Source organism: Felis catus, chromosome A2 (assembly GCF_018350175.1).
Source record: "Felis catus isolate Fca126 chromosome A2, F.catus_Fca126_mat1.0, whole genome shotgun sequence".
In the NCBI taxonomy this organism is placed as follows: domain Eukaryota; kingdom Metazoa; phylum Chordata; class Mammalia; order Carnivora; family Felidae; genus Felis; species Felis catus.
The window spans coordinates 105,541,459-105,557,525 of NC_058369.1; the positions used below are offsets into that span (position 1 = coordinate 105,541,459).

Sequence of the window (16,067 nt, forward strand, 5' to 3'; positions counted from 1 at the left end):
CAAACCTATTATGCAGGTTATATATAAAGTATAACAAATATACTTTATGTTTAATATTACTGTTATTAGGGATATTGTTTTGTTCTCTTAAGAACTTAAATCACAGTGTTTAATTAAACTGAGACTTTCAGATAAAATAATAACTTGTTTAAAGAACAGTAGAAAAAGGAGCTGGAAAATCCATTTACAATTGGAATAGAACATAGAAAAACAACTCAGAGGGATTTACTTTGAGTGCTATTTTGTTTTTTGAGAGAGAGTGCAAGTGAGGAAAGGGCAGAGAGCAAGGGGGAAGAAGACTATTAAGCAGCTTCCACGCCCAGCATAGAGCCCATGTTGGGGTTTGACCTCCCAACTGTGAGATCATGATCTGAGCCAAAATCAAGAGTCAAATCCTTAACTGACAGAGCCACCCAGGCACCCCTTATTTTGAGCATTATTATAAGGGTAGTTTTCAAAAGCAAAACATATTAATTTTTAGAACTGGTATCTAAATATTATATAATCTATCCTAATTTGTTTTTTGTCATTATGGTTTATTTTATCAAACACTTTAGTTAATTATATGTCAACAATCCCATATTCATTTATCATATTCTCATACCATCATCAATATACTTGACCAATATATCCCACAAAAACGCTAAGGTTTCAATAATAATTTTAATCTCTTCTCATCCTTTAAGTAAATATCATAAATTTATTAGATGATCTATTTAGAGTTATTTTAAGAAATATTGACATAGGATATTTTTAGTTTGTAAACAATTTCTAAAAATTTAATTTAGAAAATACAAAAAATACAGATTTGAAGGAGGAGAAAAATTACGAGTACCATTAACATTTTTGGTGTTTATCTTTCAAGAGTTATTTGGTATAAATGCAATCGCTTTCAGAAAATAAAAATGAGATTGTGCTACATATTTTGATTTCTTAACTACAGTATTCTATTAATATTTACTAATATCAAAGAATGTATTCCTGAATTTTAATATTGTTTATAGAATATTTTATCATGGGTACACCAAAAATACTGAATCATCAGCAGTTATTGTATATTTGCAATTTAGTTTTTCATATTATTAGAAAAATGCTGTTTTAAAGAGAGTACTTACATGCTTCTTTAAATATTTCTATAAGCTAGACTTTTGAAAATGGAATTGTTGAGGACAAATATACGTGCATTTTTAATATTGTTGCGATATGCTGCCAAATATTTCCCCATATAAGAATTCTACCAGTATCTGTAGGGTATGACATGCCCAACTCCATATATTTGCTAATTCCAGAACTATTTCTTACTGGCAGGATAAAGTGATTTTTATTTTTGATAGTCACGAGACTGAGGTGAAGTCAAATAGCATAACTAACATCTAAGTAAGTTACAGAACATAAAAACCCTTTGAAATGGGGGCACCTGGGTGGCTCAGTCAGTTAAGTGTCCAACTCTTGACTTCAGCTCAGGTCATGATCTCACAATTTGTGAGACTGAGCCCTGAATCAGGTTCTTGGCTGACAGCACGGAGCTTGCTTGGGATTCTCTCTCTCCCTCTTTCTCTCTGCCCCTCCCCCTGCTCATGCTTGTGCGCTCTCTCTCTCTCTCTCTCTCTCTCTCTCTCTCTCTCAAGAGAAATGAATAAACAAAACAACTTTGAAATTGTAAGTTTATAAATTGTTAAAAAAATAAAATTTGATACTTACGAACACAGTCACCACTAATTTCAATTTCATCAGGGTCACATGGGTGTAATTTTGCATCAGAAATAGCTGCAAAAGGTTAAGGTTTGTATATTTATTCAGTTGAGCATAAAGATTTAAATACATACATAAATATCTGAAATGACAATTCCTCGGAGAAGTATGTTTCAATAGACTAAGACTTACTTATTCTCATTTTTATTTATAATAAAATTTTCCCTTTTCAGGATGAGATCAAATAGAGATAATTTAGAATCATATTTTAAAACAACTAAAGCTTTCATGTCTTGTTTCCTAAATTTTAGTCTACACTATTAAGTAATGAAACTAAAATTTACATAAATTTATACAACAATTGGTTTGAACCACTTCTGTGGAACTTGTTTCCCCTATAATCATGTGCAGGGTTACAGAAATGAGTTGACAGCTGTCATGGTAATAACTATAACCCAATGCCAAACTGGGTTCATTGGAACAAAGGTAACTACTCGAAAAAAGACAGGCTCATCAGATTGCTTCTTGGAAGAATTTAGAATTTAAACTGAGAGACAAGGACTTGAGAGCAGAGTCAAGTCAATGATGACATTCTACAGGAATGTGTATAGACTCTTGTTGCTAACCTCATGGGAGGTGCTCTAATGCTTACATCTTCTGAGGCCTTCTTATTTAACTCTTTCTCAGATTCAATGACACATCCTAAAATCCTTAGAGTTCATGATTTTTAAACATTATTTCAACTTGTTTTCTGTTATTTGTAACTCAAACTAATGATTCATTGTGAGTTATACCTTTTTAAAAAATTTTTTTAACGTTTATTTATTATTGAGAGACAGAGACAGAGCATGAGCATGGGAGGGACAGGGAGAGAGGAGGAGACACAGAATCAGAAGCAGGCTCCAGGCTCTGAGCTGTTAGCAAAGAGCCCGACACAGGGCTTGAACTCACAAACCGTGAGATCCTGACCTGAGCTGAAGTCCGACACTTAACCGACTGAGCCACACAGGCACCCCTTTTGTGAGTTATATTTTTATACGCATTTTGATCACAGTTCATTTTTTTAAATTTGTGTATAAACGATTTGTTGAAACTACTGTCCTTTTTCTAAAGAATTGACTATATTTAGTGTTGAAAATCAGTTGATTATACGTGTGTTGATTTATTTCTGGGCTCTGTTCTTATCCACTGATCTATCTTGATGCAAACATAACACTTTACAGATTAACTTTAGAATAAATCTGAAAGTCACTATAAATTGCCCAACTCTTTTCCTGATCAAGGTAGTTTGGGGTATTGTAGATATTTTGAATTTCCATATAAATTTTAGGAAAATTTGTCAATCTCCAAAAAAAAAAAAAAAGCTTGCTGAGATATTGACTAGGACTGTTTTAGAGCTATAAATTACCTTGAGAATTGGTTTCTTAACATTGATCTTTGTTCCATAAACATGGTTTATCTCTCCATTATTTTAAATTTTCCAATTTTTCTCAGCAAAGTTTTACTGTTTTCACTTTATAGGTCTTGTGCATCTTTTTCCATATTTATTCCTAAGTATTTCATATAGTTGGTACTATAATTAGTATTTTTAGATAAAATTCCTGCTAGTACGTATGTAAAGAAATACAAATGATTTTTATATGTTTATCTTTTTTCTTTCAGTATTACTTCTTACTAGCTCCAATAGCTATTTTGTAGATTCCACTGGATTTTCTAAATAGATGATCATACCATCTGCATTTATATGTATGACGGATATAGTTTTCTTGAATGTCTGTGTCTTGCTTTTACTTTGAGAGTATTATTGGCTCTACAGAAGTTTTTTGGTCCCTACTATTCATTTTTCTGGAAAAGTTATGTAAAATTGGTATTATTTCCTCCTTTATTATTTGGAAGAATTCCCAAACCATCTGGGCCAGGGTTCTTGTTTGTTTGTTTTATTTTATCTGTGGAATGGATTTTAACTAAAAATACAATTTGTTTAACAATTATAGGGCCATTGAAATTATTTTTTCTTTTGAATGAGCTCTAGTATCCGTGTATTTCAAGAAATTTGTCTACTTCATTTAAGTTGTCAAATGTATTGGCAGTTATTCATAATAATTCTTTATTCTTATAATTCTTTTAATATCTGGAGAGTCTGTATTTTATCACCTCTCTTATTCCTGATATTGGAAACTTCTGCCTTTACTTTTTTCATTTTGTGTATTATTCCATTGATTTTCACTCTGATCGTTATTTCCTTTATGCTTACTTTGGGTCTCATTTGTGCTGCTTCTAGTTTCTTAACATATAAACTGAGTTTGTTTTTTTTTTTTTTTACAGATCCCACAGATCTGTAAACTCTCTTGTTTTCACAGTATATTTAGTGGGTTTTTTTTTTTTTACTAACATCAAACTTTTTTTTATATTCTAATTCCCTTACTCTAGGGCCTAGCATGTAATCTATCTTGGTAAATGTTTCTGGTGCACTTGTAAAGAATATGGGTTGTTCTGTCATCTGTGGAATCTTCTCTAAATGTCATTTAGATCAAGTTGATTGATAGAATCTTTCCACTCTCCTCCATTTTTTTTGTTTTTGTTTCTATGTGCTCAATTATTGACTGATGAGTGTTAATCTCCAACATGAACCATAAATTTGTCTATTTCTTCTTAAAGATCTGTAAGTTTTGCTTCCTGTATTTTGAATTCTGTTATTAGGTACATAAGTATTTAGAACCATTTTATCCTGTTCTTCAATTGATCCTTTTATCTTTAGGAAATGACCCTTTGTCTTCTAGGTGATATTCTTTGTTCAATAATTTACTTTGTCTGATATGTACAATGCCACTCTAGATTTCTTGTCATTTGTGGTACCTAAGTCAATCCTTTTCTTTCCTCATATTTATAACCTCATTTTTCTTTATGTTTAATATGGGCTTCTCTGGGCAGCCTATAGTTATAGATGGGTGTTGCTTTTATTATCCAATCTGAAAATTTCTGACTTTCAATTGGGGTGTTTAGATCACATATATTTAATATAATTATTGATATTCTAGGGTTTGAATCTATCATGTTGCTATTTTCTATTTGTCCTTTTGGCACTTTTCACCTGTTTCTGTATCTCTAAAAGGTGTATTTTGTGTATCTTATCTATTTTATTGGCTATTAGATACACACACATATTTTAGTGGGTGCTGTAGGGTATATAGTATATGTCCTCAACTTCTCATGGCCTACTTCCAATTGATATAATGCCTCTTTGTATAGCATAAGGACCTAATAACCACCTTGTTAAGTACAAACATGGAAAATATGAAAAAACATTTTCCAATGAACTTTTCTCAGTAAATAACATATATAAATCTTTTTTTTTTTTTTTTTAATTTTTTTTCGACATTTATTTATTTTTGGGACAGAGAGAGACAGAGCATGAACGGGGGAGGGGCAAAGAGAGAGGGAGACACAGAATCAGAAACAGGCTCCAGGCTCTGAGCCATCAGCCCAGAGCCCGACGCGGGGCTCGAACTCACGGACCGCGAGATCGTGACCTGGCTGAAGTCGGACGCTCAACCGACTGCGCCACCCAGGCGCCCCAAAATCTTTTTGCTTGAATGGCATTGATTATAAGTATAATCTTGAATTAACATTTCTTGTTTTCTTTGCCTTATAGAAATTGTAGATAAATTGTATGAAAATTATATGTAAGTTATAAAAAAACAAAAGTCATAAGAATATATTATTAAAATGGTGACAATTTTCTTTAATTTGTGCTGTTTTTGATAATGTTCAAAAATTTTTTTAATATTTGTTTATTTTTGACAGAGAGAGACACACACACAGAGCATTAGCAGGGGGAGGGGCAGTGAGAAAGACACACACACACAGAATCTGATGTAGGATCCAGGCTCCGAGCTGTCAGCACAGAGCCCAACACAGGGCTGTAAGAACTCATGAACTGTGAGATCATGACCTGAGCCAAAGGTGGACGCTTAACCAACTGAGCCACCCAGGCACCCCTGTTTTGATGATTTTTAAGCTAAATATACCTGATGGATTGTTGCCTATCCAATAGCCTATTAGCTGGTGACAGAAATATGTCCAAGTAAAAAAGGAGATTTCACAGATTGCCTCTGAAGACAGAGATAAGCCAAAGAATTCTTCTGAAGTAGTTGTGATAAAACTTCTTCCAAATAAGCTCCTTAAGGGGAGGTAAGTTCCAGTTAGCACAAGCTCTCTTTTTATCCTTTGGGCTTCCCCTTTTATCCTGTCTAAAATGCACATAAAGAGCAAAAACTGGACCTTCATCTCGTCACTGTGAAGAAAAAGCCTAGAGACTCACAGAGACCTCAGCCTGACATTGTAAATGGCCAAGTCATCATCAGCCCAGAACATCTGCTTCAGATTCTTGGTAAGCAAGAGAAAAAGACACTTAAGAGGATTATGTGATTCATTTCTGTTTGCTATCCAGGAATTCTAATTCAAGTTTAAATAGTATTTCAAGGTAAGCTTTTATTGGCACATCAGAGAAGATAATTCATGTGTATATCGATTAATAACTTATATACAAAAAGTAAAAAATAACAATCTTCTCCCAGAAATTCTCTTTACTTAAAACCAGTAGGAGGACATGAATATGAAGAATAAAAGAAATACTTTTGAATATTCAAACTTGAGAAAATGAATGGGCGGGAATGACATTAATAGGACATTTTTTTTAAGTATTAACAGCATGTCAAAAAATGCAAATTATATGTATTGAGTTTTTAAATTCAATGTAAACAATATTTTTTTTAAATTTTTTTTTCAACGTTTTTTATTTATTTTTGGGACACAGAGAGACAGAGCATGAACGGGGGAGGGGCAGAGAGAGAGGGAGACACAGAATCAGAAACAGGCTCCAGGCTCTGAGCCATCAGCCCAGAGCCCGACGTGGGGTTGGAACTCACGGACCGCGAGATCGTGACCTGGCTGAAGTCGGACGCTCAACTGACTGCGCCACCCAGGCGCCCCTCTAAACAATATTTTTGTCTAAGTGATTGCTTTTATGATATTCCGTGGTATAAAAGTTCTGTTTTCATTTTTAATAGTAATCAATATTTCTTAAAAAATAATGTAGATATGTTGTTGTTTTTTTTCCCATTGAAATACCTATACAATTTTCCACAAATACTTGGTAATATTATTAGAGATTTTGTAAAAATTAACTATTTTGATGACAAGAATACTGAAAAATACTAAAAAGACATTTTTCAAATCTCTCACCTTGGCTACTCAAGATGCATTTCTCTGGATTCTCTCCTTCCTAATGGATAACATTAGCTCTATTAACTGAGCAGTTGCTGTCCTTCCTGAACATACTGCTATCAACCAGGTTTAGCTGGCTAGCAGCTGTGTAAGAAATGTGAAGACTTACTGGCTAAAGCTCTCAGGATAATTCTCTTAAGACTTCTCAAAGCACAGACTAAAATGAGAGTTCCCTAACTAGCAGACCCTGCTGCCTTTCCAGCCTATGTCTTGTAATACTCTGCTCACTCTTTGCGACCCAACATCTCTGTGCTACTTTCACTCTTGGGAGCAACACCACACTTATTGCCTTAAGGCCTTTTACGTGCTGTTGTTGTTGTTGTCTGGGATGTTGTTCCCCACACTTTTTATCTGACCCAGGACTGTTTACCCTCAAACTCTCAATGTCAATGCCCTTTTCTCAGAAGAGGCTTTCTTCTGTGGTTCCTCATTATAAATTTCACCCTCCTTCACCTTTGGTATTCTCATCTACAGCAACTTTTTTTTCTAATTTTCATTTTAGAGAGAGAAAACATGAGTGGGGGAGAGGAGCAGAAGGGGAGAGAGGGAGGGAGGGAGGGAGGGAGGGAGGGAGAGAGAGAGAGAGAGAGAGAGAGAGAGAGAATCCCAAGCAGGATCCACACTCAGCACAGAGCCCAATGTGGGGCTTGATCCCATGATCGTGGGACCATGATCTGGGTCAAGACCAAGAATTGGACACTCAACCCACTGAGCCTCCCAGGCGCACCTATAGCAACTTTTAATCTTCTCATTCACACCACTCATTGCAATTTGTGGTTCCATGTATATTCCTAGCCATTGTTTTGCCATATCTCTTATTTGTAGTTTTTTTTGTTTTTTGTTTTTGGATAATCTAACAACCTCAAGATGAAAATATTCATAGCTATTACTAATACGATTGTCACTGTTTGCTAAATCAAGTGTTTGGCCTAGTTTAAGAGCACTAATCCAGAACAGTATCTCCTAGCATTTTCAGTCTCCTACATATGGAGGAATCCAGATAACATAGTAGAGGGATATTGGTTTCCTCCCATAATTTGGTCACATATCAGCAAACTTTCTCCATCCCCAACCAAGAATAAATCCCTCAATTATCAGCTTCATTCCTGTCTAAGCAGTCCAAGTAAAAAATCACCATTATGGGGGCGCCTGGGTGGCGCAGTCGGTTAAGCGTCCGACTTCAGCCAGGTCACGATCTCACGGTCTGTGAGTTCGAGCCCCGCGTCGGGCTCTGGGCTGATGGCTCAGAGCCTGGAGCCTGTTTCTGATTCTGTGTCTCCCTCTCTCTCTGCCCGTCCCCCGTTCATGCTCTGTCTCTCTCTGTCCCAAAAATAAATAAAAACGTTGAAGAAAAAAAAAATTAAAAAAAAATCACCATTATGTAGCTTCTTTCCATTTTGAGCTCCTTGTATCTGAGGAGTTGGGTCACTAGTTCTATTAAACACTTCTATTAATGTGCATTTATTGTGTCCTTACTTGGTACTGGGCATGAGGTCATGAGACCTTGATATAAAGGGTACATTGTCTTCAAAGAGTTCACAGTCATAATTGAGCACAGAGAAAAAAAACCCAAAAAACTCATTAAGTTCAATTATCTATTGTGAGCTCCATGATGGTGTATTATGGGAACTACCCTCTTCTCCAACATCCTTAGTCAACAACATGGTCAGTGGCAGGCTCATGAATCTGCTGTGCATTTTATGTCTGTATATCTCATGTCCTCTCTTAGATAACAAGCCAAAACAGAACGGTTCATTCCTTTCTCTCCCCAACTAATGTTTTGCTTTCCTATCTCAGCTGCTCAAGCAAAAAACCTAGGCCTTGTCCTTGGTTCCTTTCTTTCCACCTTCTCTCATATCTAATGCATGAGCTCTGCCTCCAAAAGACATCCGAACTCAATAACCTCTTTTCTTTGCCACTAGTCTAAACCATTTCCTCCTTCTCCAAACTTTGAGCCACCACTGTCTTTCCACAGCCTCTTCAATGGAGTCTTTTAAATACAATCTTTTAAATCTTTTAAAAAAATCTTTTAAATACAAAGTTTATTTAATTTATTTATTTTGGCGGGGCAAGGGGAGAGAGAGAGAGAGAGAGAGAGGTAGAGAGGTAGAGAGAGAGAAAGAGAGAGAGAGAGAGAGAGAGAGAGAGAGAGAGAGAGAACCCTAAGTAGGCGCTGTGCTGAAAGCACAGAGCCCAATGTGGGGCTCAAACTCACAACCGTGTGATCATGACCTGAGCTGAGATCAAGAGTCGGATGCTTAACCGACTGAGCCACCTAGGTGTCCCAGTTAGGACTCTATTCTTAAATAAACTGAAAAGTCTATTTGGATTTTACCAGTTTCTGCTAACATTCTTTTCTGTTCCAGTATTCAATCCAGGATATCATCATATTGCATTATTCATCATGTTTCCCTAATCTTTTCCAATCTCTGACAGTTTTTTCACTCTCTCATGACTCTCCATGATTCTGACACTTTTGAAGAGTATTTTTCACAGGTGTTTTGTATAATATTTCTCACTTTGGATTTGTATGAATTTTCTCATGATTATACTGGGGTTATGGCTTTTAGGGAAGAACACCACAAAGGAGAAGTACATCTTATTGCATGTTATCAGCAGGTAACTGATATCAACATACATTATCACTCATGATATTAACCTTGATCACTTGATTAATACAGTGCCTACTACGTTTCTCCCTTATAAAATCACTGTATTTTCCTTTCTATACACTATTATTTGGGAACAAGTCACTAAATACTGCTCACAATCAAAATGAAAGGAATTAGGCCCCATATTCTATGTGGGATACTAACTACAAATATTTGCAATTCTTCTTTAAGGAAGGTTTGTCTCCTTTCTTCCATCAATTTATTTCTCTAATCATGTCTTTTTTTTTTTTAGTTTTTTTTTCAACGTTTATTTATTTTTGGGACAGAGAGAGACAGAGCATGAACGGGCGAGGGGCAGAGAGAGAGGGAGACACAGAATCGGAAACAGGCTCCAGGCTCTGAGCCATCAGCCCAGAGCCTGACGCGGGGCTCGAACTCACGGACCACGAGATTGTGACCTGGCTGAAGTCGGACGCTTAACCGACTGCGCCACCCAGGCGCCCCTCTCTAATCATGTCTTGATGTAGTAGGGACTCGTGGATATTTATTTTATTCTTTGAGTCATATCCAGTTTATTTTTCTATGTCTGAGGCACTCCATTAGAATGTGAGTTCCATGAGGGAAGATATCTCATTTGTCTTGTTCATTACCATAACCCTAAGGCCTAAAATAATTTCTGGCAAAGGATAAACATTCAATCAATATTAATGAATGAAAGACCAAATAACTTAAAACACATTTGCATGATATCTTTTTGTGTGGAATAAGCTTAGGAATTCCCTGAGCTTGCACACATGGGTTAACAAGGCATAAAGTAATAGGAAGCCACAGAATGAAAGCATCAAAGACTAGGTAAACAGGGAAAAGGCCCCCAGTATATGACAAAGGTATAGGAATAGGAAATTTCAGGATGAAAACATCCAAGATGAGCTAAACAAGATTAGGTATTCAGGGTGGAAGCAGCCCCCAACATAGTACAATAGCAGAAAGTTGCTTTCACAAGAAGGAAGGACCAAAATAGGTAAATAGGTAAAGAGGGCTATGGATGGCAGCAGGGCAAAGTTGCCCAGAGTGGAGCTAATTAGCAAAAGAAAGGTGCCTTGTTGACCCTGATGGTAGCACGCTCTTTCTGTCTTATTCCCTAGGCTAGCTAAGATAAACAGACTCATGCCTGCCGTAAACAACCATCTGCCTGGCACCAGGACTTTGTTTTGTATTGACCCAAACCCCTAACGCCACATATATTCAAAAGCCCCTTTCCCTCACACCCATGAGTTAATGTTCATGGTTTCATGGTCTCTTTGTGCATGTCCATCAAGCTTGTAAGCCTTCTGATCCTAATAAAAATGAGCAAGGACCCTTACTCGCGTCTCGTCTCTTCCTCGACATTAGCCTCTCTCGCATTTCAATCCTGCGTCGGCTCTCTTGCTGGACAAGAGAGAACTCCAGACCCAGAGTCTACGACATCTTTCACTCACCATCCTCATCCTTTAATTAAAAAGGGTGAAAGGGCATGAGGAAACCAAAGAAGTTTTAACAAACTCAATCATTATGTTCAATGGGAGGAATGGCAAGAAATCTACTTTGATACTTTCACATCAGCAAATATTTCTGATATTAGCTCACTTAAAATCTTGGCAAAAAATCCTAAACAGATTTGGCCAATTTAAACCAGAAATTTAGCTTCACTCTAGCAATAGTGGCAGACCAAGACTCAGTGAGATTTGTATTATCTCAACACAACCTATCCAGAGAATGGCCCAAACAGAGCAACACACACAGTTCTGTGACTAGTAGTTCATGGATATTACTCATGTTTTCTTACCTTCTGCACAATATCCCATACATCCTTGAGTGGGCTGTAGTAAGTACACAAAAAATTTTCCACAGTTTCTTACAGACACTGGGATTTGAAAAAGACAGCAGTCTTTTGTAGCGTTAAACAAAAAATGCCATGTGGCACAAGCTGTCAGTTGCTTGATCTCTCCAGGTGAAGGCAGTGTCTCTGAATCTCTCAGGGATAGCCAGATGGGGGCCTGTGTTCCACAGTGATTCATCTTTTGCAATAGAGAAAACAAAAGTTGAAAATCCAAGTTATTTTCACATGTGATAGATAAATCAACTTCGCATTTTTTTTCTGAACCACCTTTAAAATATTAAGTTATCATTTAAAAAAATCTAATAACTTGTACCTGTACTATAAAAGTAACTTTATGGAATATTAAATTTAAGGTAGATTGCTCATAATTAATATAACCTTACTCAATTTAAATTTATTCTGTGTTACTTTTGTATTATGAACAAGAGAAATTCAGTATCAGATAACTTACTATCATAGCAATATTATTTTAAGGTAAGATAGGTGAATCTGAAGTTATCTTAATACAGAGCAAAAAGATAAACTCACCTTGGAGATTTCTTCTGAAATTACTAAATATAGTATATGTAAGAAGTTAATGCATGGTTCAAGAGGTATCAAAAATCAGGGGAGAAGGAAAGAACTGTTCACAATTTGGTGATGAAACAACTGGTTGGTGATTTGGGGAAAGAAAGGAAGTTAAAGCCTCACTTGAAGCCAATTAGCAAAATCGCTTCCAGATGGAAAATGGAATTAAACAGAAAACTAATCCAGGAAAAATAAGAAGAAACTATATATGACTTGGGAAGGACCCAGGCACTTGCTAAATGCATGACCTTGGGACAGGAACTCAACATCCATCTTTTCCTTTTGTTCTAGGTGGATTGCAGAATGTACCACACTGTACTATGGTGAGCTATAAACATAATTATGTACACAACATAATTTCTACATAGCAATGGCTCAGTAATTATTAGCCAGATTATAGCACTCAGTATTATTATTATCCCCATGCTTAATAGCAAAGGAAATCATAAAGGAAAAGACTAATAGTTGTGTTTAAATAATAATTTTAAAAATATAAGACAAATAAGAATTTAATAGGAAATATTATTTAATAGGATTATATTGTCACATTATTATACTTATTTTATTTTAATGATATATTATTACCCACTTAAAAACTAAGATCACGGGGCGCCTGGGTGGCGCAGTCGGTTAAGCGTCCGACTTCAGCCAGGTCACGATCTCGCGGTCCATGAGTTCGAGCCCCGCATCAGGCTCTGGGCTGATGGCTCAGAGCCTGGAGCCTGTTTCCGATTCTGTGTCTCCCTCTCTCTCTGCCCCTCCCCCGTTCATGCTCTGTCTCTCTCTGTCCCAAAAAAAATAAATAAACAACGTTGAAAAAAAAAAAAAAAAAAAAAAACTAAGATCACAAGGGCACCTGGGTGGCTCAGTAGGTCAAGCATTTGATTCTTGGTTTTGGCTCAGTTCATGATCTTGCAGTTCATGAAACTGAGCCCCGTGTCAGGCTTTGCACTGACAGCACTGAGCCTGCTTGGGATTCTCTCCCTCTCTCTCTTCCCCTCCTCTGCGGTCTCCTTCTCTCTCCTCTCTCTCAAAACAAATAAATATTATTAGAAAAGGTACTTTTATCTACTGCTACTGAAGTACTTTTATCTACTGAAATGAAATATTAGCATTATATTTTCTAAAAACAATTATATGTATCAAAAAGATACTAACCTCCACTAATTTTACTTATAAAAATAATCTTACTAAATACACTAGTGATAGAATATTATGTTCAAAATTAATTTTAAAGAATATTCAACAGCATAGGAAAATGTTAATGCTTTAATGGTACTTGAAAAAAGCATGTTATGCAATTTAACATGTAGCATGAAACTTAAGGAACAATATGAAAAGAGGGAATGATAGAAAAATGTGAATGGAGGTATGACTGTGTGGGTGGATGATGAATGAATGAATGTTATTCTATTAAATGTCTCTTATTTTCTAAGTTTTCTGTAGTGCACATAAATTACTTTAAACATTATAACAGACATTTATTTACACAGACATGTATTATCCTGTAGAGTTAAAAAAAAAAAAAAGATCACTTCTCCAGTTCGATGCTGCAAAGCCTTGGTTCAAGTAGGAGATGAAAGAGTGGGGGCAGAGAACACTTCCTCATGGGGGCACAGACCCAGCGGAATCATCTCATCTTTACATTTGTGTCAGGTTCTAGATTCAACTATAGTTAGTTCAGCCAAAGAAAAAGAATGCAAATATTTAAGGATGTAGTGAATTTCCTGTAATTTCTTCAAATTTTACTTTTAAATTCTGATTTTTTTTTGTTTATCACAAACAAAATGCCACAAAAGTGACAAGCAAATAAACAAAAAGGAAAAAATAAGATAGCCACAATGTCACCACTTAAAATTAAATATTGTTAAAATTTGGATATTTTTACTGAGGTTTTTTACATTGTGTGTTTAAAAGGGAAAATAATTCTTGTTTCCGCATAATTCACAAAAGGTGAGTAACAATAAGGGGAATGAACCTTCTATTTAAGACTGACAAGAAATGAAGTACTTGGAATACACATTATTTTACTGTTAGCAGGTTACTTGTGTGTGGTTCAGGACATGAGCTCCGGGAACTGGTGGTCTGTGATCAAAACTTAGGTGTTTGGGTAGCTGGGTAACTCTAGTAGGAGTGTTTCGCCTAAGAATCTATGTTTCCTGTGCTATATGATGGAAATAATGATGACAGGTTACATTGTAGAGCCATTGTAAAAACTACATAAGATATTATAGGTAAAAACCCTTGGTGGACTGCATGAGCATAACATTAACCATTGCTATTACTATTACCATGAGAACAGGGAACATGGAAATACCTCTTTGGATTAACTCAATCTTGATACACAAGCAAAATAATATTTTAGAGTGAGAAATAAACTGGTTGTAACAAGATTCGACCCTCATGAAAACATACATAAGGAAAAGCACATGTAGTTCTTAGTGAGTTGAAATACCTCAACACATTTGGTTGGCATCTCAGCAGGTTTGTCAAAGATGAGAAACCGATACCATCCGGGAGACAGGGAACGGTCACACACCAGGTTTTGAAAGGGAGAATGCTGGAGTTGCAACGAGTCAAAATGCACACTTCGGTAAGGGCTCTGAAGAATCTGGTGCCCCCCAGGAGAGCACTCCTGAGCTAGGAGGGAAAAGACAGTATCTTAAGTACGCGTTTCCTTCATTAACATGGGTTAGTCCTCAATTAAAATTGATTCTTTCCCCAAATTAAACAAATAATCCACAACTGCACATAAGGACCATCAGAAATGTTAGGGTCTCTTAGTGAGTCAAAGATGACTTCCACTTTTCATAAAGGCAATAATCCAGTCAGCAAACTGTAGGATGTGCTTTTGAGGTACTTGAGCTTCAAGACTTTTATTTCCATTTAATTTGGACAGTCAATATTGTTATCACTGTTGACATAGGTTTTTGTTTTTGTTGTTGTTTTTGTTTCATTCTTTCCGTCTGAAGTTACAGCCCCTATAAGCCTCCTCTTGAGGATGGCCTTCCAAGTTTGAATGCCATTACTGACCCTCCATGACCTGCTTTCCTTCCCAGTAACTATAGGTCCCCCAATATCCATCTCTACCAAGTCCTGAAAGGCAACAAAGTAAATTAAGCTTTTAATGCTAATCTAATTTTTGCAAAATGCCCTCCTACTGAAGCTTCCTGCATTCTTCAGTACAGGAAAGAAGATAAAGTTGTCAAGCTTTTTTCTTTCTTTTCTTTCTTCCTTTTTTTTTTAAAGATAAAGTATTGGAATACCTTTTTACTACCAAACACAGGAAAAGGAATGGGGTTCAGGGGTACAGTTTTGAAGGAGAAAAAGAAGAGTTCCGTAGTTTTTTGGGGAAGTTGTCTTAGCAGCACTTGGCCTGGGAGATACTTCTGTGAAACCCACAGAGGCAGAACATCGGGCTCCTCTTCCCATCAAGAAGAGAGAAGCAGGGGCGCCTGGGTGGTTCAGTCGGTTAAGCGACCAACTTTGGCTCAAGTCATGATCTCGTGGTCCGTGACTTTGAGCCCCGTGTTGGGCTCTGTGCGAACTGCTCAGAGCCTGGAGCCTGTTTCAGATTCTGTGTCTCCCTCTCTCTCTGACCCTCCCCCGTTCATGCTCTGTCAAAAAAATAAATAAAAGTTAATTTTTTTTTTTAATAAAAAAAGAGAGAAGCAGATATCAGAAGAAGAGACGTCCTAGAAATATGACTCTTGTTTGAGCTTCCTGTACTCTCGCATGATAGGGAGCAGAGAACTGCCCTTATTTGGGTACCAGAGTTTCTTGTTGACACAGTAGGTAGAAAATCTCCAAATATTAGCTATTACATACACTGAAGGAAAGCACTATAATAAAGATAATATCCATGAAATTGAAACGGGAAAGAAAAATCCAATCATTACTAAGGTACCTCACTGTGGGACAAATTTATCTAACTGAACAAAACTCTCAAACATATATACATAATTTTAGGTTACAGAGGCGTTTTCAATCAAAATCAATTTCTGAACTTAAGGGCATAAACTAGAAATACT

At 36.4% G+C, this 16,067-nt stretch overlaps 1 protein-coding gene across 6 annotated transcripts in view; it reads right to left on the reverse strand.

Moving 5' to 3' along the window:
• Positions 1-16,067, reverse strand: part of VWDE (von Willebrand factor D and EGF domains) — a 111,554-nt gene that overhangs the window by 54,031 nt on the left and 41,456 nt on the right. For all 6 annotated transcript variants that reach the window (XM_023250403.2, XM_045052428.1, XM_045052429.1 and 3 more), the window contains exons 2-4: positions 14,492-14,676; positions 11,416-11,647; positions 1,702-1,767 (exon numbers count right to left, since the gene is read on the reverse strand). In XM_023250403.2, coding sequence (XP_023106171.2) covers positions 1,702-1,767; positions 11,416-11,647; positions 14,492-14,512 — 319 coding nt within the window. In that variant the 5' untranslated portion in view covers positions 14,513-14,676. The remainder of the gene's footprint in view (positions 1-1,701; positions 1,768-11,415; positions 11,648-14,491; positions 14,677-16,067) is intronic.